General features: G+C 43.8%; 1 protein-coding gene across 5 annotated transcripts in view; it reads right to left on the reverse strand.

The window, feature by feature from the left end:
- The window catches only part of il6st (interleukin 6 cytokine family signal transduce), a 97898-nt gene that overhangs the window by 40389 nt on the left and 33654 nt on the right, over positions 1–23855 (reverse strand). For 3 of the 5 annotated variants that reach the window (XM_070868946.1, XM_070868956.1, XM_070868971.1), the window contains exons 2-4: positions 10910–10996; positions 7040–7345; positions 5044–5161 (exon numbers count right to left, since the gene is read on the reverse strand). In XM_070868946.1, the coding sequence (XP_070725047.1) occupies positions 5044–5161; positions 7040–7345; positions 10910–10982 (497 nt within the window). In that variant the 5' untranslated portion in view covers positions 10983–10996. Of the gene's footprint in view, positions 1–5043; positions 5162–7039; positions 7346–10909; positions 10997–12254; positions 12412–21894; positions 21902–23855 lie in introns of those variants that run through there. The other 2 variants (XM_070868964.1, XM_070868978.1) reach the window with 2 other exon arrangements.

Raw genomic sequence — 23855 nt, forward strand, 5'->3', positions numbered from 1 at the left:
TACAAATGTTTGAGCAATATTGCCCCTCAATATATGTCATGTTAACCTATCTGCAGGAATACTGCTGACTGCATAGCTACTTTTGATGGGGCAAAGGATACAGTGCAGATTTCATTCTCTTTTAAATGCTTTCCTTTAACAACTTATATGACCAAAAGCTTGGTCAAAGAGGTAGATTTTAAGGAGCGTCTTAAAAGAGAGAGAAGTAGAAAGGCAGAGAGGTTTAGGGATGAATTTCAGAGCTTAGGGCCTAGGCAGCTGGAAGAATGACTACCAATGGTGGGAAGATTAAAATAGGGAATGCACAAGAGGTCAGGATTGGAGGATTGGAGAAGATTACAGAGCTCGGGAGGGACGAGGCCATGGAGGGATTTGAAAATGATGAGCATTTAAAAACTGAGGCGTCGCTGGATCAGGAGTCAATGTAGGTCAGCAAGCACAGTGATGATGGGTGAATGGAACATGGTGCGAGTTAGGATACAGGCAGCAGAGTTTTGGATGAGTTCAAGTTTCTGGAGGGTGGAAGATAGGAGACCAGCCAGTAGAGTGTTGGAAGAGTCAAGTCTAGAGGTAACAAAGGCATGGATGAGGGTTTCAGCAGAAGTTGCGCTGAGGCAGGGGTGGAGTTGGGCGATGCTACGGAGGCATAGTGGTAACGTCACTGGACTAGTAATCCAGAGGCCTGGACTAATGATCCAGAGGCAAGAGTTCAAATCCCACCACGGCAGCTGGGGAATTTAAATTCAGTTAAATAAATCACATCTGGATAAAAAGCTAATAATAATAGTGACCATTAAAGCAAACATCAATAATGGTGAGATTGTTGCAACAACCCATCTGGTGCGCAATGTCCTATAGGGAGGGAAAGCTGCTGTCCTTACCCAGTCTGGCCTGTATGTGACTCCAAATCTACAGCAATGTGGTTGACTCTTAATTGCCCTCTGAAATGGCCTAGCAAGACACAGTTGTAACAAACAGCTACCGAAAAAAAAAATAATAAAACCGGATGAACCATCTGTGATCGACCTAGGGACCAGCTGCGGACACAACAATAGCACACTCAGCCCAGTCGACTCTGCAAAGTCCTTCTCACCAACATCTGGGGAATTGTGCCAAAACTGGGAGAGCTATCCCACAGACCAGTCAAGCAACAGCCTGACAGTCATATTCATAGAATCACACCTTTCAGTCAATGTCCCAGAGTCCTCCATCACCATCCCTGGGTATTTCCTGACCCACCGGCAGGACAGTCCCACCAAGAGTGGTGGCACAGTGATATACAGTCAGGAGGGAGTGACCTTGGGAATATCATTGATTCTGGACCCCATGAAGTCTCATGGCTTCAGGTCAAGCATGGGCAAATAAACCTCCTGCTGATTAACACCTACCACCCTCCCTCAGCTGATGAATCAGTACTTAAAAGCACTGAGAATAGCAAGGGTCTAGAATGTAATCTGGGTGGAGGACTTCAATGTTCGGTGGTGGCTTGGTAGTACCACGACTGACCGAGCTGGCTGAGTCATAAAGAACATAGCTGCCAGACTGGGCCTGCAGCAGGTACTGAGAGAACCAACACGAGGAAAAAACCTACTTGACCTCATACTCACCAATCTACCAGTCGCAGATGCATCTGTCCATGACAGCATTGGTATCAGCGACCACTGCATAGTCATTGCAGTGACGAAGACCCGCCTTCACACTGATGAGTGGCACTGCCACCGTTCTAAATGGGATAGATTCAGAACAGCTCTAGCAGCTCAAAACTGGGCAGCCTTGAGACGCTGTGGGCCATCAGCAGCAGCAGAATTGCAATCCACCACAATCTGAAACCTCATGGCCCAGCATATCCCTCACTCTACCATTATCAAGCTGGGGGACCAACCCTGGTTCAAAGAAGACTGTAGAAGAACATGCCAGGGGCAGCACCATGCGTACCTAAAAATGAGGTGCCAATCTGGGGAAGCTCCAACACAGGACTACATGCATTTTAAAAAGCGGAAGCAGCATGCTATCGATAATGCTAAGCATTTCCACAACCAACAGATCAGATTAAAGCTCTGTAGTCCTGCCACATCTAGTAGTGAATGGTGGTGGCCCATTAAACTAACGGGAGGAGGTGATTCCATGAATATCCCCATCCTCAATGATAGCAGAGCCCAGCACGAGTGCAAAAGACAAGGTTGAAGCGTTTACAAACATCTTCAGCCAGAAGTGCTGAGTGGATGATCCACATCGGGCTCCTCCTGCAGTCCCCACCATCACAGAAGACAGCCTTTAGCCAATTCGATTCACTCCACATGATATCAATAAACGGCTGAGCGCACTGGATACAGCAAAGGCTATGGGCCCCGACAACATCCCGATTGTTGTCACTAGCCACGCCTCTAGCCAAGTTGTTCCAGTACAGCTACAACACTGGCATCTATCCGACAATGTGGAAAACTGCTCAGGTATGTCCTGTCCACAAAAAGCAGGACAAATTCAATCCGGCCAATTACCGCCCCATTATTCCACACTCAATCTTCAGCAAAATGATGGAAGATGTCGTCAACAGTGCTATCAAGCGGCACTTACTCACCAATAACCTGCTCACGATGCCCGGTTTGGGTACCGCCAGGACCACCCGGCTCCAGACCTCATTACAGCCTTGGTCCAAACATGGACAAAAGAGCTGAATTCCAAAGATGGAGTGTGGCTGCCCTTGACATCAAGGAGCCCTAGTAAAACTGAAGTCGATGAGAATCAGCGGAAAAACTCTCCACTGGCTGGAGTCATACCTAACATAAAGGAAGATGGTTGTGGTGGTAGGAGGTCAATCATCACAGCCCCAGGACATTGTTGCAGGAGTTTCTCAGGGCAGTGCCTTAGGCCCAACCATTTTCAGCTGCTTCATCAATGACCTTCCTTCCATCATAAGGTCAGAAGTTGGATGTTCGATGGCGACAACTCTTCAGATAATGGGGCAGTCCATGCCCACATGCAGCAAGACCTGGATGACATTTAGGCTCGGGCTGCTAAGTGGCAAGTAACATTCATACCACACAAGTGCCAGGCAATGGCTATCACTATTAAGTGAGAGTCTAACCATGCCCCCTTGACATTCAACAGCATTTCCATCACCAAATCCCCCATCATCAACACTCTCCCGGGGGGGGGGGGGGGGGAAAGGAGTCACCATTGGCCAGAAACTTAACTGGAACAACCACAAATACTGTGGCAACAGGAGGGGGTCACTGGTTGTGTATTCTGCGGCGAATGTCTCACCTCCAGACTACCCAAAGCTTTTCCAACATCTACAAGCCACAAATCAGGAGTGTGATGGAGTACTCTCCACTTGCCTGGATGAGTGCAGCTCCAACAACACTCATGTTGGAGTCCATTATTAAAGAAGCAGTAGCAGGACATTTGGAAAAGCAAAATTCGGTCAGGCGGAGTCAGTATGGATTTATGAAGGGGAAGTCATGTTTGACAAATTTGCTGAGTTCTTTGAGGATTTAACGAACAAGGTGGATAAAGGGGAACCAGTGGATGTGGTGTATTTGGACTTCCAGAAGGCATTTGACAAGGTGCCACATAAAAGATTACTGCACAAGATAAACGTTCACGGGATTGGGTGTAATATATTAGTTAGCCAATCCTCTATCCAGGCTAACAGAAAAGAGTCGGGATAAATGGTTCATTCTCTGGTTGGCAATCAGTAACTAGTGGGTGCCGCAGGGATCAGTGCTGGGATCCCAACTATTTACAAACTATATTTACGACTTGGAAGAAGGGACCGAGTATAACGTAGCCAAGTTTGCTGATGATACAAAGATGGGAGGAAAAGTAATGTGTGAGGAGGACACAAAAAATCTGCAAAAGGACAGACAGGCTAAGTGAATGGGCAAAAATTTGGCAGATGGAGTATAATGTTGGAAAGTATGAGGTCATGCACTTTGGCAGAAAAAAAATCAAAGAGCAAGTTATTATTTAAATGGAGAAAGATTGCAAAGTGCTGCAGTACAGCAGGAACCGGGGGGGGGGGGTACTTGTACATGAAACACAAAAGGATAGTATGCAGGTACAAGTGATCAGGAAGGCCAATGGAATCTTGCCCTTTATTGTAAAGGGGATGGAATATAAAAGCAGGGAAGTCTTGCTACACATATACAGGGTTATTGGTGAGGCCACACCTGGAATACTGTGTACAGTTTTGGTTTCCATATTTACAAAAGGATAAACTTGCCGTTCCTTCATTGTTGCTGGGTCAAAATCCTGAACTCCCTCCTTAACAGCACTGTGGGAGTACCTTCACCACAGAAACTGCAACAGTGCAAGAATGCGGCTCACCACCACCATCTCAAGATAATAAATGCTGGCCTTGCCAACGACGCCCACATCCCATGAACGAATAAAAAAAAAAGAGGATGTAGGTGATGGCGCGGATGTGGTCGAAAGATCAGCTCAGAGACAAATAGGACACTAAAGTTTAAACGATCTGATTCAGCTTCAGACAGCTGCCAGTGAGAGGGATGGAGTTATTGGTGAGGGAGTGCTCTTTCTTTACTGGTGCTGTGGTTTGAGTTAGACTTTAACAAATTCTCATACTTCTAGCAGTGTTTTGTTGGTGATCCTATGAAGATTTAAAAGGCAGCAGGAGGTTTTTAAACCAGTAAAAAGTTAAATTATTGATTCCAGTTGAATGACACTGCAATGCCTTCAATGGGCGCTATGATTTAAAAACTGGTCAGCAAAATCAATGTCTAAAATTATCAGCTAGCTGCTAAATATGATAATTTTGACATCATAACACACAAAAACAAAGAAATTTTAACTTTGAGATTTCTCTTCATGCTTGAAAACTGACACGTAAAATAATAAAATGAGCCATTAACTTGCCTGTAGGAAGACAACCTTCAAAACCACTTGTTTGACAAAACAACTGCATACTTGTTAGAGTTAGATGAGGAAAGATGGGACGAGGCGCGAGAAAAGCATAAACATCGGCATAGACTGGTTTGGCTGAATGGCCAGTTTCTGTTCCATGCACCCTGTAATACTTACGACAATTTCAGCTGGTAGCTGGTTGGCAAGTATGTATCTTTTCCTGGATCCCAGGAACAAGTCATATTTTTGTGAAAATATGTAATACAAGACAAGTTCTTTGGCTTCTCTGGTAGCACTAAAAAAACAAACGTGCATTTCATTATGATTCGTAACAAAAGAATGTTCAGCAATGGAATAACAACAGATATCCTACATCAGGAGGTTTTTTGTCTTTGTGCCCAAGTAGTTCAGAATCTGGTGGGAGCACATAGGTGAATGTTCATATAAACAACTTGAGATGTATGCATATGAATAGAATTTGGGTCTTTGGATTTATCCAAAAAGAGATAACAGTATCAAGAACAGACCTTGTGTGTGAAAAATGGCTGCTTATGTTTGCCTGCACAACAGTAACTGCACTTCAAAGCAACTCATTTTATGTGAATCGATTTTAGATATTGTGAAAGATACAAATCACTATATAAACTCAGTTCTTTCTTTCCAAACCTCCAGGTCCACAAAGTTCAAGCAGGAAAAAAAAACAAATACAAAATAAAATCCTAAACAGAACAGTTGGGTGAGCTGAACTGCCGGGGCTCGAAAGCCTGAACATAGCTCATGAGCGGCAGTTTGGAATCCATCATATAATATTCAATCAAAATAATATTTTTTCTAAATTTAAAAATTGTTAACTGCCAAAAAAAGTTAAAAACGTTCATAATTACTTTTTATTAGCTACACTTTAGTTTTCACTCAAATCTTTAAGATACTCACCTACCTTATCAGGAAGGCCTGGAAAGAACAGGATTTTATTCTCACAACATTGTGATTCTCTTCCTTCCACCCCCACCCCACCCAACCATGCATTTAAAACAGAGCAATCTGCCTTATTCTGAAATAACAAATAGTTAACAGCCAACTGATGCAGGTGTTTGTTTGCTTAGGATAAAAACAATATTTCTTTATTTAATGACCACACAGGACTGTGATTGTTGCACTCCTTTAAGAAGCTACTCTGCTGAGTCAATTTTCTAAGAGGGAGCAGATTTACCAAAAGCTATGGAAATGGAAACTGCAACCAAAGACAGTGTTGCATAAACAAAGTAAAAACATAAAATACTTTCCCTGATTGAGAAAACCTCAGCAATTTCTTGCTAGAAATGAATCATCACTGGCAGCACTTAACAATCTGAAGTACAGTAACTTTGAATTTGCCCTTTAAGAAATGTGTTAATTATTTGTAAATTCAGGATACGGCTGAATTCCATGTATTTTTGAGGCGTTGAAGAGGAAGAGAACTACAAACTAGTGGGAAGAAAATTCCTTTCTTTCCTTGCCTCTCTGAATCTCAAGGTAATGGAGTAGGACAAGGTGTTCACCACTTAACAAAATGTTTCCAAGTGCACGGGCTTTCAGCGATCCAACCAGAGAATTCCCCTGAACTGATACAATTTGAACTTCATACATTGGCACCAGTGCAAGTGCATTGATTTCCTTCATGCATTGGCTCTTGACTGGTTGGCAACATGCTATATCCGCCGTGGCATCACTGCTGTGTGATTGGGGTTGGTCTTTCTATGCACACCTATTTGGCTGTAGGTGCTTTAAACCCTAGTATCTGCTTTGTGAAAGCACAAAGTGGGGGGTGGGGGCGACCACAGATTCCAACTCACCATCAAAAATGGAATATAGCCATATTAATTCTCCCTATTGATAACCTAAGTCTTTTCTATGGACAATACTGCATTCTCAAAATGCATAATACACAACTGTAATAACTAAGCTTTATTATATACATACGATTTTGACATCTCTATACTTTAACCCAGTCTCTATCCTCACTATCATTTTTATCCTAGTCAGCTCAACTTTTGGAATGTCACAGTCTACATAATAGCTACTTCTGGAATATTTCTCCTATAATATCCAAGAAATTGGAAGGTTAGATAGTTTGATAAACTAGAAATTCCCTTATTACCCCTCACCACTCCACTCCCCTGGAAAAAACACTTACATCCTGTTTTAATTTGTATCCCGAAGACAGTTGTCACTTGATCCTCATTGAGTTGTACGTTGCAGGTCAGAAGTGAATTCCCAACAATGGAAATGGTCAGAGTTATATTAGACACTGTACTATTGACAGTGAAGAAGTGGTCCTCTGGTATTCGGTTTTCCTTCAACTTCCAGAATATCTGATTTGCATCTACGCCATTTTCTTTTATGAAAGACTCACTAAGGATGCAGGATGCTTCTAGTTGCGATCCAAGTTTAATTACTGGTGACTCGGGGATGATGTTGGCATATCTCTCAAAACTATCTCCTAGTAGAAAAAAATAAAATTACAGCAACTAAATCTAGATGCTCAAAATAAATATGTTAACAGTATTTACACACATGCAATGGATTAAATGCACTTGGTACAAACTGATTTTTTTTTTTTAAGATGCTGAAATAAAATCCACATGAACGGTGAGGGGGAAGAATCTGAAGTGAGTACTCGGAACAAGGACTATTCACTGATTTTCAATCTTTTAAATAATTTTTTCCTAATTTCTTAGGCTGTAACTCAAGTGGAAGGTAAATGTAGCACAATAGGCAGTCAGTACACCTTGCTGCTTATTGAGGAAAATCAGTCATATCTGCTGATAAAGTAAATCATCTGAATTACCCATTTTCAATTTGGCTCCAGTTTTGTATCATCCACAAGACCTCAAGCTCGAGGAGGCTGGTCAGAAAAAACCTGGAAGTTGTTGAATTCAATGATTATCTTTGGTGTTTACTTTATTAAATGGGGCTAATGGGCACGATGTTTTGGTGGCATTGAAGGTATTGCAGAAATGCTAAATTTAAATTGACAAAAGCGCCATATCTTAGGACAGTGGGACTCTGAACAATAATCCCCACTGTCTTATTGAAGCCCGCTCTCAGTAAAGTACCAACAAACTGCAGTATTGAGTGATGGTAAGTGGGTCTTGCTGGCCATTCTCCACACAGTGAAGTCATGTTTTCAATCATGTTTTAATAGCAGTTGCTGCGTGAAGGCCAGGCACTGCTGTAAAGGAGCTTGGAGGAGGCAGATGCAGAACTAATGATTCTATGAAAATACAAGTTCGATAGATTTAATGGCATTCTTTTATTTGTTCATTGGATATTGGAATAGCCGCCCCTCTTTTTAATGGGAGAGTCAAAAAGGAGAGAACAGCACCCATCAGGTCAGCTAGCACCTCACAGCCAGGGAGGATATGCATGAGGGATTCGAGGCATTAGTTTGTATTTGTCTTGTGGCCAAATTACCTCAATTACTTGAAATTCCATATGGCAGAATGAGCAGGAAATAGTACCCAGGGCCTCAATATTACTAAGAACATTTGGAGCCTCCTTTCTGCACTTCCCTCTCCCTCCCTGATTCATGGGCTTGCATTTCTAGCCATTGTTAGTTTTCACTTTGGATTTAAATTCTACCAAAAAGTCTGACCTCCTAGACAGTAAAAACCTAAAAAAAAAAACAGGGTTGAGAAAAGGCATTGGCCCGAACACTGGTAGTTAGTTATCATTACCCCTCTGAAACGGACTGCAACTTCAGTATTTAGCACATGTGCATCTAAACACAGAAATCCTTAAGTTGAGGTCAGTCATTCACTGCTCTGAAATAGGCTGTGCTGTGGACCCTCCCTGTAGCTGACAGTGTAATCAATGAAATCAGTGAAACTGACGAAAACTTGGGATTTTCTGCGCTATCGCTGTTAATGCTCTATTAAATGTTAAGCCTTGTTGGAAAAGGTGTAATTGAGGGTTTAACAGCGTGTTAACCAACAAACAAACTTTCGGCCTTGAAAAACAAATGTGTGCGTTTGTGGAGTGTCAAATTTCTCCATGATGATTAAAAATTACAAATTAAAAATTTTTTTTTTTTTTCATTTCAACTTCTACTTTATCCCAATCTTTATTTCGCTCCCTGTAACATTTAAAAAAAAAAAAAAGACTGGATAAAAGTTGCTTTTCATTTCCTGGTTTGCTGCCTACGGGAATTGTTGAATGTGATTGGCTGCTTTTACAGGTTAAGTTAGTAGAGGTGTCTGCACTGGGCCTAGCGGGCTGCAGCAAGGCCAAGGGGAAAGGGAACCTTGGGAGTCATCTCCCCGGGGGGCGGGGGGGGAAAGAGCGTGAGTTTGCGCACGAATTCTGCTGCACAGGACTCAGATGAAGACCTCAATGGGAAGGCATTCACAAAAAGGGTGATGGCTGAGATAGTTGCAATGGCAAGGGTGCCCAAAACCCTCTTGGCAGTGGTAAGGAGCGTGAAGGAGTCTGCCTCTAGCATTGCACAGAGCTCTGTGCACACTATGGAGTCCATCATTGCCAGTCTGCAGACAATGGTGGACTCCAAGAGAGACCATGTGGATCCAGACCTCATGACACTTGTCATGGGCGATGTGGCAGTTTCCATTGCAGCACAGGCGGAAGCAACGCAACGTCTTGGTGCTGTAATGCAAACAGTGGTTGGTGGCATGGAAGCTCAGATTGCCCTCATGCAGTGGACGTCACTGCAGCTCTTCGCTGGGAATTCCCATTAGGGCGCTGCAATCAATGATATATTGAAAAAGACAAACTTCTCGCTTTCTTTGGGGCTAGTGGTGATTGACTTTGCTTTGCCACGGACCATAAATTACAGGCCATTATTTGAACACTCATGTACATTGCTTGCAACTGATGAGTTTTAGTAACATTTACAACTCTGGGAATTCTATGCACTTCATGAAGCAATTATGCCATTCCTTGCAATACCTATGACATGAAGCAAGTATAGTAAATTAATGTCCTGGCCTGTTGCATATGTCCAGTATGCATCAGCCATGGCTCAGTTGGTAGCACCCTCACCCTCAGTCAGAAGGTTGAGAGCTCAAGTCCCACTCCAGACTGGAGCACAAAAATCTAGGCTGACATTCCAGTGCTGCACTGTCAGAGGTGCCATCTTTTGGATGAGATGTCAAACCAAGGCGCCATCTGCTCTCTCAAGCGGCTGTAAAAGATCCCATGGCACTATTACAAGAAGAGCAGGAGAGGTGCCATCACCGGAACAGTGAATGGTCATTAGCACAGTGCTGTTTGTGGGAGCTTGCTGTGTTCAAATTGGCTGCTGCATTTCCTAGATTACAACAGCAAGTACACTTCAAAAAGCACTTCAATGAACGTAGAGCGCTTCACGACATCAAGTGGTCATGAAAGGGGCTACATAAAGGAAAGTCTTTTTCAGTAGCATACGAACATGCAAAATTGATGGGCAGGAAAAGACAAGCTTTCCTGTAAGAGGTTAACAGGCTACTCTCCTCTTTCCAACCAAAGATGGCAGTATGGAGATGATAAACAACACGTAGCAAAGTGAACAGATTGGCTGTGCTCTCCCGCGGTAACTACCAGTAGATTCGGGTCGGACGTCACATTCACGCAACCACAGCCAACCAACGCTGTTAAAACCCAAAAAGTAATCCTGAAGCAAATGCAGTTCTTCTGCGTTATGGCAAGTTTTATGAGGGCTCCATATTTGGCTAAAATGCATAGTTACTCAATGAGCATCAGTGTCAGAACTATATTAGCGATAATGCAGCAGCATTAGATTAAAGCACAGCAGGCTGTAATGGATGTATCTTGTTGATTTTTACCATGTTTTTGATATGAGGTGACCCGCAACTGAAAATCTTACACTTCTTCGATTTTGAAAAACTAGCTTCAGGTGCGACGTTTCCAATGCAATTTGAAATCAGGGTTTCTGATTTTCCCTATCTTAGTGCAAACAAATGATTAAAAATGTAATGCCTGTACCAAATATCAAAAAGTTAAAAATGGTAAGTTATGGAAACATAACACATCATTCTTCTTTACTTACCAGGCTTTAAACATACACTGATTTGTATGTATAGATGTACTACCAACGTCAACCGACCCCACTGGTGAACCATGATTCTGGTCGTCACTGAAAAAAATTAAATTTGGCAAAGATTTACTGGATTTTGAAATTAACCAACTTACCTCAACATTAAATTTTGAACTTGTATAAAGTTTAGGTATGTTTTTACACAGAAAAATTAAATAGAAGGCAGTGCAGGATTGCACTAGGTGGTGTTCCAATATGTTGCCCATAAACCCTCCCCCCCGCGACTGTATTCAACAAAAGGTGTTATCCCCGACTGGCACGCTTCAGGGCAACCTTGGAGCAGGTTATCTATCCAAATGCTTTGCTGTGGAATCACATGACATCAAGGAGAGCAATAGCCCAAAAAGATTGAATTTTCTTTTATTAACTTGGACAAAAATCAGTCTTAACTTTTTTTTTTGTTCCTGGGATTATGGACATTTCCGGCAAGGCCAGCATTTATTGCCCATCCCTAATTGTCCTGAAGGTGGTGGTGGGGAGCCTTCTTGAACCGCTGCAATCAGTGAGATGAAGGTACTTCCATAGTGCTGTTAGGGAGGAAATTCCAGGATTTTGACCCAGTGACGATGAAGGAGCGGCGATATATTTCCATGTCAGGATGGTGTATGACTTGGGAGGGGAACTTGGAAGTGATGGTGTTCCCATTTGCCAAGATAGTCATTACCTGGCATTTGTGTGGCATGAATGTTACTTGCCACTTTTCAGCCCAAGCCTGAATGTCATCCAAGTCTTGTTGCATGCAGGCATGGATTGCTTCATTATCTGAGGAGTTGCGAATGGAAATCAACACTAATCATCAGTGAACGTCCCCACTTCTGACCTTATAATAGAGGGAAGGTCATTGATGAAGCAGCTGAAGATGGTTGGGCCTAGGACACCGCCCTGAGGAATTCCTGCAGCGATGTCCTGGAGCCGAGATGATTGGCCACTGACAACCACAACCATCTTCCTTTGTGTTAGGTATGATGCCAGCTAGTGGAGAGTTTTCCCCGATTCCCATTGACTTCAACTCTACTTTCGTTCCTTGATGCCACACTCCGTAAAATGCTGCCTTGATGTCAAGGGCAGTCACTCTCACATCACCTCTGGAACTCAGTTCTTTTGTTCATGTTTAGGCAAAGGCTGTAATGCGGACAAGAGTCCAGTGGTCCTGGCCGAACCCAAACTGATCATCGGTGAACAGGTTATTGATGAGTAGGTGCCACTTAGCAAAGTGATGGAAGACCAACAGTGCTGCCAACAATTGAGAATAGACGGATGGGCTGGATTTGTCCTGCTTTTTGTGGTCAAGACATACCTGCGCAGTTTTTCACATTAGTGGGTAGATGCCAGTGTTGTAGTTGTACTGGAACAGCTTGGCTAGAGGCGCAGCTAATTCTGGTGCACAAGTCTTCAGCATGTCTATCGACTCGGGATCAGTTCCTATGGACTGGAGGCTAGCTACTGTAATATCACTGTTTAAAAAAAGGAGGGAGAGAGAAAATGGGTAATTATAGACCGGTTAGCCTGACATCAGTAGTGGGGAAAATGTTGGAATCAATTATTAAAGATGAAATAGCAGCGCATTTGGAAAGCAGTGACAGGATCAGTCCAAGCCAGCATGGATTTATGAAAGGGAAATCATGCTTGACAAATCTTCTGGAATTTTTTGAGGATGTAACTTGTAGAGTGGACAAGGGAGAACCAGTGGATGTGGTGTATTTGGAATTTCAAAAGGCTTTTGACAAGGTCCCACACAAGAGATCGGTGTGCAAAATCAAAGCACCTGGTACTGGGGGTAATGTACTGACGTAAATAGAGAACTGGTTGGCAGACAGGAAGCAGAGAGTCGGGATAAATGGGTCCTTTTCAGAATGGCAGGCAGTGACTAGTGGAATGCCGCAGGGCTCAGTGTTGGGACCCCAGCTATTTACAATATACATTAATGATTTAGATGAAGGAATTGAGTACAATATCTCCAAGTTTGCAGATGACACTAAACTGAGTGGCGGTGTGAGCTAAAAGGCTGCAGGGAGTGGGCACATGCATGGAAGATGCAGTATAATGCAGATAAATGTGAGGTTATCCCACTTTGGGGGCAAAAACACAAAGGCAGATTATCTGAATGGCTGCAGATTAGGAAAGGGGGAGGTGCAATAAGGCCTGGGTGTCATGGTTCATCAGTCATTGAAAGTTGGCATGCAGGTACAGCAGGCGGTGAAGGCGGCAAATGGTATGTTGGCCTTCATAGCTAGGGGATTTGAGTATAGGAGCAGGAGGTCTTACTGCAGTTGTACAGGGCCTTGATTGAGGCCTCACCTGGAATAGTGTGTTCAGTTTTGGTCTCCTAATCTGAGGAAGGATGTTCTTGCTATTGACGGAGTGCAGCAAACGTTCACCAGATTGATTCCCGGGATGGCGTGACTGACATATGAGGAGACACTAGATCAACTGGGCCTTTATACACTGGAGTTTAGAACGATGAGAAGGGATCTCATAGAAACTTACAAGAATCTGATGGGACTGGACAGGTTAGATGCGGGAAGAATGTTCCCGATGATGGGGAAGTCCAGAACCAGGGGACACAGTCTTTGGATAAGGCGTAGGCCACATAGGACTGAGATGAGGAGAAATTTCTTCACTCAGAGTTGTTAACCTGTGGAATTCCCTGCCGCAGAGTTGTTGATGCCAGTTAATTGGATATATTCAAGGTGGAGTTAGATATGGCCCTTTTGGCTAAATGGATCAAGGGATATGGAGAGAAAGCAGGAAAGGGGTACTGAGGGAATGATCAGCCATAATCTTATTGAATGGTGGTACAGGCTTGAAGGGCTGAATGGCCTACTCCTGCACCTATTTTCTATGTTTCTATCCACTCCGGTCAGCCATTTATTGATATCACATGGACTGAATCAAACTGGCTTGTGATGGTGGGGACTTCAGGAGGAGGCAGAGATAGATCATCCACTCGGCACTTTTGTCTGAAGATGGTTGCAAGCGCTTCAGCCTTGTTTTTTGCACGCATGCTGGGCTCCGCCATCATTGAGGATGGAGATGTTCATGGAGCCTCTTCTTCCAGTTAGTTGTTTAATTGTCCATCACTATATCACTATTCACGACTGGATGTGGTAGGACTGCAGAGATTTAATCTGATTTGTTGGTTGTGGCATCGCTTAGTTCTGTCTAAAGCATGCTTCTTCCACTGTGTAGCAGCTTACCCTTAAAAAAAGTTACACCTGGTTGTGCCTGGCATACTCTTCTGCACTCCTCATTGAACCAGGGTTGGTCCCCTGGCTTGATGGCAATGGCAGAGTGAGGGATAGTCAGACCATGAAATTACAGATTGTGGTGGAATACAATTCTTCTGCTGCTGATAGCCCAATTTTGAGCTGCTAGATCTGTTCCGAATCTAACCAATTTAAGAACACAAGAAATAGGAGCATGAGTAGGCCATTTGGCCTCTTGTGCCTGCTTCACCATTTAATAAGATCATGGCTGATCTGATCTTGGGCTCAGCTCCACTTCCCAGTCTTCTCCTCAAAACCCTTCACTCCCTTATCGTTCAAAAATCTGTCCATCTCCACCTTAAATATATTCAATGAACGTGGTGGTAGTGCCACACAACACGATGGAGGGTGTCCTCAGTGTGAAGATGGGACTTAGTCTCCACAAGGACTGTACAGTGATCACTGCTACCAATACAGGCATGGACAGATAGATCTATCTGCGACAAGTAGATTGATGAGGACAAGGTCAAATAGGTATTTCCCCTTGTGTTGGTTCTCTCACCACCTGCCGCTTGTTCAGTTTGGTAGCTATGCCCTTCAGGACTCGGCCACCTCGGTCAGTAGTGATGTTACCGAGCCACTCTTGGTGATGGACATTGAAGTCCCCAATCAGTACCCTATCTACCCTCAGTGTTTCTTCCAAATGGTATTCAACATGGAGAAGTACTGATTCATCAGCTGCAGGAGGGCGGTAGAATCATAGAATGCTTACAGCACGGAAGAAGCCTATTTGGCCCCTCGAGCCTGTGCCGGCTCTCAGCAAGTCCCACTCACCTACCCTTCCCCATAGCCCTGCAATTTATTTTCCTTCAGATAATTATCCAATGCCTTTTTGAAGGACAAGATTGAGTTCTGCCTCCACCACGCTTTCAGGCAGTGCATTCTAGAGCTTATCCACTCGCTGTGTAAAAAAGTTGTTTCTTGCATCGCCTTTGTTCTTTTGCCAATCATCTTAAATGTGTGTCCTCTGGTTCTCGACCCTTCAGCCGTGGTAATCAGCAGGAGGTTTCTTTGCCCATGCTTGACCTGAAGTCTTGAGACTTCATGGGGTCTGGAATCAATGTTGAGGACTGCTAGGGCCACTCCCTCTCATGATGGAAGAGTCTGGGACATTGGCTGAAAGGTATGATTCTGAGAGTGTGACTATGTCAGGCTGTTTGCTTGACTGCTCTGTGGGACAGCTCTCCCAATTTTGGCACAAGTCCCCAGATGTTAGTGAGTAGGAAATTGCAGGGTTGAATGAGCTGGATGTGCTGTTGTCATGTTGGAAGCCGGTACCAAGGTCGATGCCGGGTGGTCCATCTAGTATTATTATTATTGTTTTTCATAGCAGTTTGGTACAACTGAGTGGCTTGCGAGGCCATTTAAGGGCAGTTCAGAATAAACCACATTGTTGAGTCTGGAGTCATATATAGGCCAGACCAGGTAAGGATGGTAGATTTCCTTCCCTAAAAAAAGGACATGAACGAACTAGATGGGCTTTTAAGACAATCTGGTAGTTTCATCGTTGCCATTACTGATATTAGCTTTTTATTCCAGATTTCTTTAATTCACTGAATTTAAATTCCCCAGCTGCTGTGGGGGATTTGAACTCATGTCTCTGGATCATTAGTCCAGGCCTCTGGATTACTAGTCCAGTAACAGAACCATAAAACTATACTACCATAACTTAACAGGAATTTAATAAGTATCAAAAATGCATTAACCCAGTTTAAACGACTGAACTCAAAATGACTAACTACAGAGGCTATCTATGGGAGGTATTGGTCAGTTCCACAAGAAAATTCTAACATACAGCACTAAATTTGCATTCAACACTATTGGGGTAATTTTTCAGTGCAGTCTTATCTGCCAAGAGCACATGTTGGGAATTCTGGCATGCATTTCCCATGATTTATATCCGTTAAAATTAATGTATATAAAATTGTGGGGAATGTGCACCCAATTGCTGATATATGCTCTTGGTGGGGAAAGCTCTGCATCAGGAGTACAATTTAATAAAATTATCCGTTGTACGTGCTTAACTTCAAAATGAAAATACTAGAGCTCAAGTTCAAGAGTGTTAGCATTCAGCTCATCTGTCCAAGTTGGTTAAGTTTTATAGGGCTCAAATTTCCCCAACCCTTTTTCTGGCGCCCTCACCTGAGGTGCGCCGCTTTTGTCTACCTCCAAGTGCGCCGAAAATCTTCCTCCCGACTCTGGCCGCTCCCCAGCCTCTCCTTGGTGGTGGCATAGCATGACCCAGTGGATTGGGGGCGGAGCCAGGTCCAGGTGCTGAACACAGTGCCGGGAGCTCTGCATATGTGCGCTAGAGTCTGCGCGCATGTGCAGTAGCTCCTGGCAGGCTGAATCTGTGAGTGCGCGCTGCAAACTGTGTGGGAGGGGCTCAAAGCACGGCGTCGCTAGCCCAGGCTGAATGGGCTCCCTCATCGGCGGCCCACTGCATTCCTTAAGGTAGGACTTCCATTTGTTATTTACTGATTGATTGCTTATTACTTTGGTCTTGGTGCTTTCGGTGCAGGGTTCCTTCTAATTTTAGTTGTTAATTAATTGCTTATTACTTTTTGTGCTTGGTGCAAATGTACTGCTTTGTTTAGTGCTTGGTGCTTTAAATGTATTTATGCTTCTTTAATGTTGTTGTGATGGTGTTTAGTGCTTTGCAAGGTCCCCTTCCCCCCATCTCGGCTGCCTGCACTGATTTCTTAAGTCACCGCAAAGTTTTTCTGAACGTACAAGAGTGCCCACTTATGCTGGCCTAAGTTAGTTTGGAGTAACCTTTAGCTGGCTAAACTTGCTTAACTGGCCAAAACAAGCGTAAGTGGCTGGTAACGCTCCCTTTCGAAAAAAAAAACGGTACTTAAAAAAACCTAACTAACTCACTTACACTGGCGCAAATTAAATGGCCAGAATTGCAACTAAAAAGATACTCCAGAAAAATCAAGTTGCTCCAAAAAAACGGAACTCTTGGGGAAATTTTGGCCCATAATTTCTCAATTGAATCACTGGATGCAGTATGGTCAGCGATATCTATTGCATGGAGGACAAAAACTAGACCACCTTCTGTTTTGTGTCTCCATTTCAAAATGTTAGATGGCATCCATGTTTAAGTAGCATGTAGTTATGTAATCAGGTACTGACTTCCACTCAACACACAACGGTTCCTCCCAGTAACAAAATTAAAACCTTGGTGACAAATGGAAGCAAGTAGAATGAGGAAACTACCCATGCATAAAGTCAGTAAATGCACAACATTTAATTGCTTCCTCATCTCAATGTAAAATAGCTAAACAACAAAGCTATCAATTACTAGAATGAACCTCAAGGAAATTTGGCAACGAATAGATCACTGTTTGGGACACATTTGGAATAGGTTTTAAGCAAGTACAGAAGCAGGGAAAGTAGGAGGAGGAAAGAACAAAAGGGAAAGTCTGATGAGGTGGAAGGCAGGAGGGAACAAGGTAAAAGGCAAATTGAAATCTGGTCAGAGAAAAGAGCAGAACCTCTAAGGTGGGCATTCCTGGAAGAGAAGTGGAATAAATTAACCACATACAAAGGTAAAATACTCAGGAAAGATATATTGACCTTGGAAGGGGATACAGCACATATTGCAGTCTGAATCAGATGAATTTATAAAGGGGAACAAAGAAATGGCAGACCAATTGAACAAATACTTTCGTTCTGTCTTCACAAAGGAAGACACAAATAACCCTCCTTAGTTGGTTCCCCTAATCTAAAAAAGAACCTCACGATCTGTGTTGAAAATTTCAATTGATTCAGCATCCATAGCCGCTTCGGGAACGAGTTCCAGATTTTCACTCCGATTTGTATGAAAAAGTGCTTCCTGATTTCCCTTCTAAATGGTCTCTTCTTCTGGATTCCCCACCAGATGAAATTGTTTTTCTGTATCTACCATATCAAAGCCGTTCATAATTTTAAAAGATCTTAATTAGATCAGCCTTCATAGTTCCAAATTCAGGGGAATATAGACCCAAGTTTATAAAATCTGTACTCAATTTAACTCTTAAGCCCCGGTATCATTCTGGTAAAAAACATAGAAACATAGAAAATAGGTGCAGGAGTAGGCCATTCAGCCCTTCAAGCCTGTACCACCATTCAATATCATGGCTGATCATCACCTCAGTACCCCTTTACTGCTTTCTCTCCATACCCCTTGATCCCTTTAGCCGTAAGGGCCATATCTAACCGGATATAAAAGGGGTCAGAGGGTCCAGTAAGAAGGAGGAACTGAGGGAAATCTTTATTAGTCGGGAAATTGTGTTGGGGAAATTGATGGGATTGAAGGCCGATAAATCCCCAAGGCCTGATGGACTGCATCCCAGAGTACTTAAGGAGGTGGCCTTGGAAATAGCAGATGCATTGACAGTCATTTTCCAACATTCCATTGACTCTGGATCAGTTCCAATGTTACCCCACTTTTTAAAAAAGGAGGGAGAGAAAACAGGGAATTATAGACCGGTCAGCCTGACCTCAGTAGTGGGTAAAATGATGGAATCAATTATTAAGGATGTCATAGCAGCGCATTTGGAAAGAGATGACATGATAGGTCCAAGTCAGCATGGATTTGTGAAAGGAAAATCATGCTGGACAAATCTTCTGGAATTTTTTGAGGATGTTTCCAGTAGAGTGAACATGGGAGAACCAGTTGATGTGGTATATTTGGACTTTAAGGCTTTCGACAAGGTCCCACACAAGAGATTAATGTGCAAAGTTAAAGCACATGGGATTGGGGGTAGTGTTCTGACATGGATTGAGAACTGGTTGTCAGATCCAAATTTGCAGATGACACTAAGTTGGGTGGCAGTGTGAGCTGCGAGGAGGATGCTGAGGCTGCAGAGTGACTTGGATAGGTTAGGTGAGTGGGCAAATGCATGGCAGATGAAGTATAATGTGGATAAATGTGAGGTTATCCACTTTGGTGGTAAAAACAGAGACACAAACTATTATCTGAATGGTGACAGATTAGGAAAAGGGGAGGTGCAACGAGACCTGGGTGTCATGGTACATCAGTCATTGAAGGTTGGCATGCAGATACAGCAGGCGGTTAAGAAAGCAAATAGCATGTTGGCCTTCATAGCGAGGGGATTTGAGTACAGGGGTAGGGAGGTGTTGCTACAGTTGTACAGGGCCTTGGTGAGGCCACACCTGGAGTATTGTGTGCAGTTTTGGTCTCCTAACTTGAGGAAGGACATTCTTGCTATTGAGGGAGTGCAGCGAAGGTTCACCAGACTGATTCCCGGGATGGTGGGACTGACCGATCAAGAAAGGCTGGATCAACTGGGCTTGTATTCACTAGAGTTCAGAAGAACGAGAGGGGACCTCATAGAAACATTTAAAATTCTGACGCGTTTAGACAGGTTAGATGCAGGAAGAATGTTCCCAATTTTGGGGAAGTCCAGAACCAGGGGTCATAGTCTAAGGATAAGGGGCAAGCCATTTAGGACCGAGATGAGGAGAAACTTCTTCACCCAGAGTGGTGAACCTGTGGAATTCTCTACCACAGAAAGTTGTTGAGGCCAATTAACTAAATATATTCAAAAGGGAGTTAGATGAAGTCCTTACTACTAGGGGGATCAAGGGGTATAGCGAGAAAGCGGGAAGGGGGTACTGAGGTTGCATGTTCAGCCATGAACTCATTGAATGGCGGTGCAGGCTAGAAGGGCCGAATGGCCTACTCCTGCACCTATTTTCTATGTTTCTAACTCCCTCTTGAATATATCCAACGAACTGGCATCAACAACTCTCTGCGGTAGGGAATTCCACAGGTTAACAACTCCGAGTGAAGAAGTTTATCCTCATCTCGGTCCTAAATGGCTTAATCCCTTATCCTTCGACGATGTCCCCTGCTTCTGGACTTCCCCAACATCAGGAACATTCTTCCTGCATCTAACCTGTCCAGTCCCATCAGTATTTTATATGTTTTTATGAGATCCCCTCTCATTCTTCTAAACTCCAGTGAATACAGGATCAGTCGATCCAGCCTCTCCTCATATGACAGGCCTGCCACCCCAGGAATCAGTCTGGTGAACCTTCGCTGCACTCCGTCAATAGCAAGAACATCCTTCCTCAGATTAGGAGACCAAAACTGAACACAATATTCCAGGTGAGGACTCACCAAGGCCCTGTACAATTACAGGAAGACATCCTTGCTCCTATACTCAAATCCCCTAGCTATGAAGGCCAACATGCCATTTGCCTTCTTCACCGCCTGCTGTACCTACATGCCAACTTTCAATGACTAATGTACCATAACACCCAAGTCTCGTTGAGCCTCCCCTTTTCCTAATCTGCCACCATTCAGATAATATTCTGCCTTCCTGTTTTTACCACTAAAATGGATAACCTCACATTTATCCATATTATACTGCATCTGCCATGCATTTGCCCACTCACCTAACCTGTCCAAGTCACCCTGCAGCCTCTTAGCATCCTCCTCGCAGCTCACACCGCCCACCCAGCTTAGTGTCATCTGCAAACTCAAAGATATTACACTCAGTTCCTTCATCTAAATCATTAATGTATATTGTAAATAGCTGGGGAGCTAGCATTGAGCCCTGCGGCACTCCACTAGTCACTGCCTGCCATTCTGAAAAGGACCTGTTTTTCCTGACTCTCTGCTTCCTGTCTGCCAACCAGTTCTCTATCCACGTCAATACATTACCCCCAATACCATGTGCTTTAATTTTGCACATCAATCTCTTGTGTGGGACCTTGTCAAAAGCCTTTTGAAATTCCAAATACACCACATCCACTGCTTCTCCCTTGTCCACTCTACTGGTTACATCCTCAAAAAATTCCAGAAGATTTGTCAAGCACGATTTCCCTTTCATAAATCCATGTTGACTTGGACCGATCCTGTCACTGCTTTCCAAATGTGCTGCTATTTCATCTTTAATAACTGATTCCAACATTTTCCCCACCACTGATGTCAGGCTAACCGGTCTATAATTATCCATTTTCTCTCTCCCTCCTTTCTTAAAGTGGTGTTACATTAGCTAGACTCCAGTCCATAGGAACTGATCCAGAGTTGATGGATGCATTGATCATTTTCCAGCAGTCTACTATTTCTAGGGCTACTTCCTTAAGTACTCTGGGATGCAGACTATCAGTTCCTGGGGATTTATCGGCCTTCAATCCCATCAATTTCCCTAACACAATTTCCTGACTAACAAGGATTTCCTTCAGTTCCTCCTTCTCATTAGATCCTCTGTCCAAGTATTTCTGGAAGGTTATTTGTGTCTTCCTTTGTGAAGACAGAACGAAAGTATTTGTTCAATTGGTCTGCCATTTCTTTGTTCCCCTTTATAAATTCATCTGATTCAGACTGCAATATGTGCTGTACCCCCTTCCAAGGTCAATATATCTTTCCTGAGTATTTTACCTTTGTATGTGGTTAATTCATTCCACTTCTCTTCCAGGAATGCCCACCTTGGAGGTTCTGCTCTTTTCTCTGACCAGATTTCAATTTGCCTTTTACCTTGTTTCCTCCTGCCTTCCACCTCATCAGACTTTCCCTTTTGTTCTTTCCTCCTCCCACTTTCCCTGCTTCTGTACTTGCTTAAAACCTGTAACATGCATTACATTTCTCAGTTCTGGCAGGTCATTAAAAGAAAAAACAAATCACCTTAGGACTGCATTACTGTACTTACTTACCTATCTGCAGTCGGCATAGGTTCCCGGCCCAATTTCCCAGGCTTTTACTGCAGGGCACGCGGTCGGGCGGGCGGGAGTCAAAAATCGCGCCGGTGCAGAGTTAGGGAGAGAGGTGGAGTCAGTCTCGAGGGAACAGAGTTTGCGGCGGGGATCGAAAACAATGGCTTTGGTCTTCCCAATATTTAATTGGATAAAATTTCTGCTCATCCAGAACTGGATGTCAAACAAGCAGTCTGACAATTTAGAGACCATGGAGTCGTTGAGAGAGATGGTAATGAGGTAGAGCTGGGTGTCATCAGTTTTCATCTGGAACACAGCATCAGTTTCCACATGATGTCACCAAGGGGCAACATGTAGATGAGAAATAAGGGGACACCAGAGGATGCAGGAGTGGGATGAGAAGCTGTTGCAGGTGATTCCCTGGCTACGATTAGATAGATAAGAATGGAACCAGGCAAGTGCAGTCCCACCCAGCTGGACGACAGTGGAGAGGATTTGGGAGGCGAAACACGTTCAAGGACTTGAGGAAAGGGAGGTTGGAGATGGGGCAGTAGTTTGCAAGGACGGAGGGATTGAGGGTTGGTTTTTTTGAGCATAGGGGCGATGAGGGCAGATTTGAGAGAGAGGGACACAGTACCCGAGGAGAGCGAACCGTTAACAAAATCAGCCAACATGGGAGCCAGAAAAGGAAGTTGGGTGGTCAGCGGTTTGGTGGGAATACCGTCAAGGGAGCAGGAAGTGGGTCTCATGGACAAGATGAGCTTGGAAAGGTCATGAGGGGAGATCGGCGAGAAACTGGGGAAAGAAAGGAGGTCAGGGCTGGCGCAGGGGGCTTCCTTAGAGGTAGTTTGGCCTGGTGGGCTAGGGGAAGGAAGAGAAGAGATAGTCAAACAGATTGTCTCTAAGATTGAGATCAAGAAGTCCATGAGCTCATCACACTTATTGTCGAGGTGATCGTTGGTTCCTACGTGGACAACAACTGGATCCCAAACCCCTTCTCCAAGTTCTCCTGCCGCGAGGTGATGTCCTTAACCCTGGCACTGTGCAGGCAACACAGCCTTTGGAATTCCCAGTCACAGCTGGAGAGAACAGTATCTATCTCCTTGACTATACTATCCCCTACCACTATCCTATTCCTTTTCGCTCCCCCGACTTGAATTGCTTCCTGTACCAGTCAATACTGGTGCCTTAGTCAATTTTCCCATCCTCCCTGCAGTCTTTGTTCTCATGCACACTGGTAGCAACTTGCAAGTCCCTCGTACCTGTGTGGTTAATAAAGGATGATATCAGGGCAGTTGTGAGAGACGATATTGGCTCTAATGAACAAAATGTTGAATCATTGTGGGTGGAGATTAGAGATAGTAAGGGGAAAAAGTCATTGGTGGGCATAGTTTATAGGCCCCCAAGTAATAACTTCACAGTGGGGCGGGCAATAATCAAGGAAATAATGGAGGCATGTGAAAAAGGAACGGCAGTAATCATGGGGGATTTTAAACCTACATATCGATTGGTCAAATCAAATCGCACGGGGTAGCCTGGAGGAGGAATTCATAGAATGCATATGGGATTGTTTCTTAGAACAGTATGTTACAGAACCCACAAGGGAGCAAGCTATCTTAGATCTGGTCCTGTGCAATGAGACAGGAATAATAAACGATCTCCTAGTAAAAGATCCTCTCGGAATGAGTGATCACAGTATGGTTGAATTTGTAATACAGATTGAGGGTGAAGAAGTAGTGTCTCAAACGAGCATACTATGCTTAAACAAAGGGGACTACAGTGGGATGAGGGCAGAGTTGGCTAAAGTAGACTGGAAACACAGACTAAATGGTGGCACAATTGAGGAACAGTGGAGGACTTTTAAGGAGCTCTATCATAGTGCTCAACAAAAATATATTCCAATGAAAAAGAAGGGCGTTAAGAGAAGGGATAACCAGCCGTGGATAACCAGGGAAATTAAG

This window comes from Pristiophorus japonicus, chromosome 2, assembly GCF_044704955.1.
Source record: "Pristiophorus japonicus isolate sPriJap1 chromosome 2, sPriJap1.hap1, whole genome shotgun sequence".
In the NCBI taxonomy this organism is placed as follows: Eukaryota; Metazoa; Chordata; class Chondrichthyes; family Pristiophoridae; genus Pristiophorus; species Pristiophorus japonicus.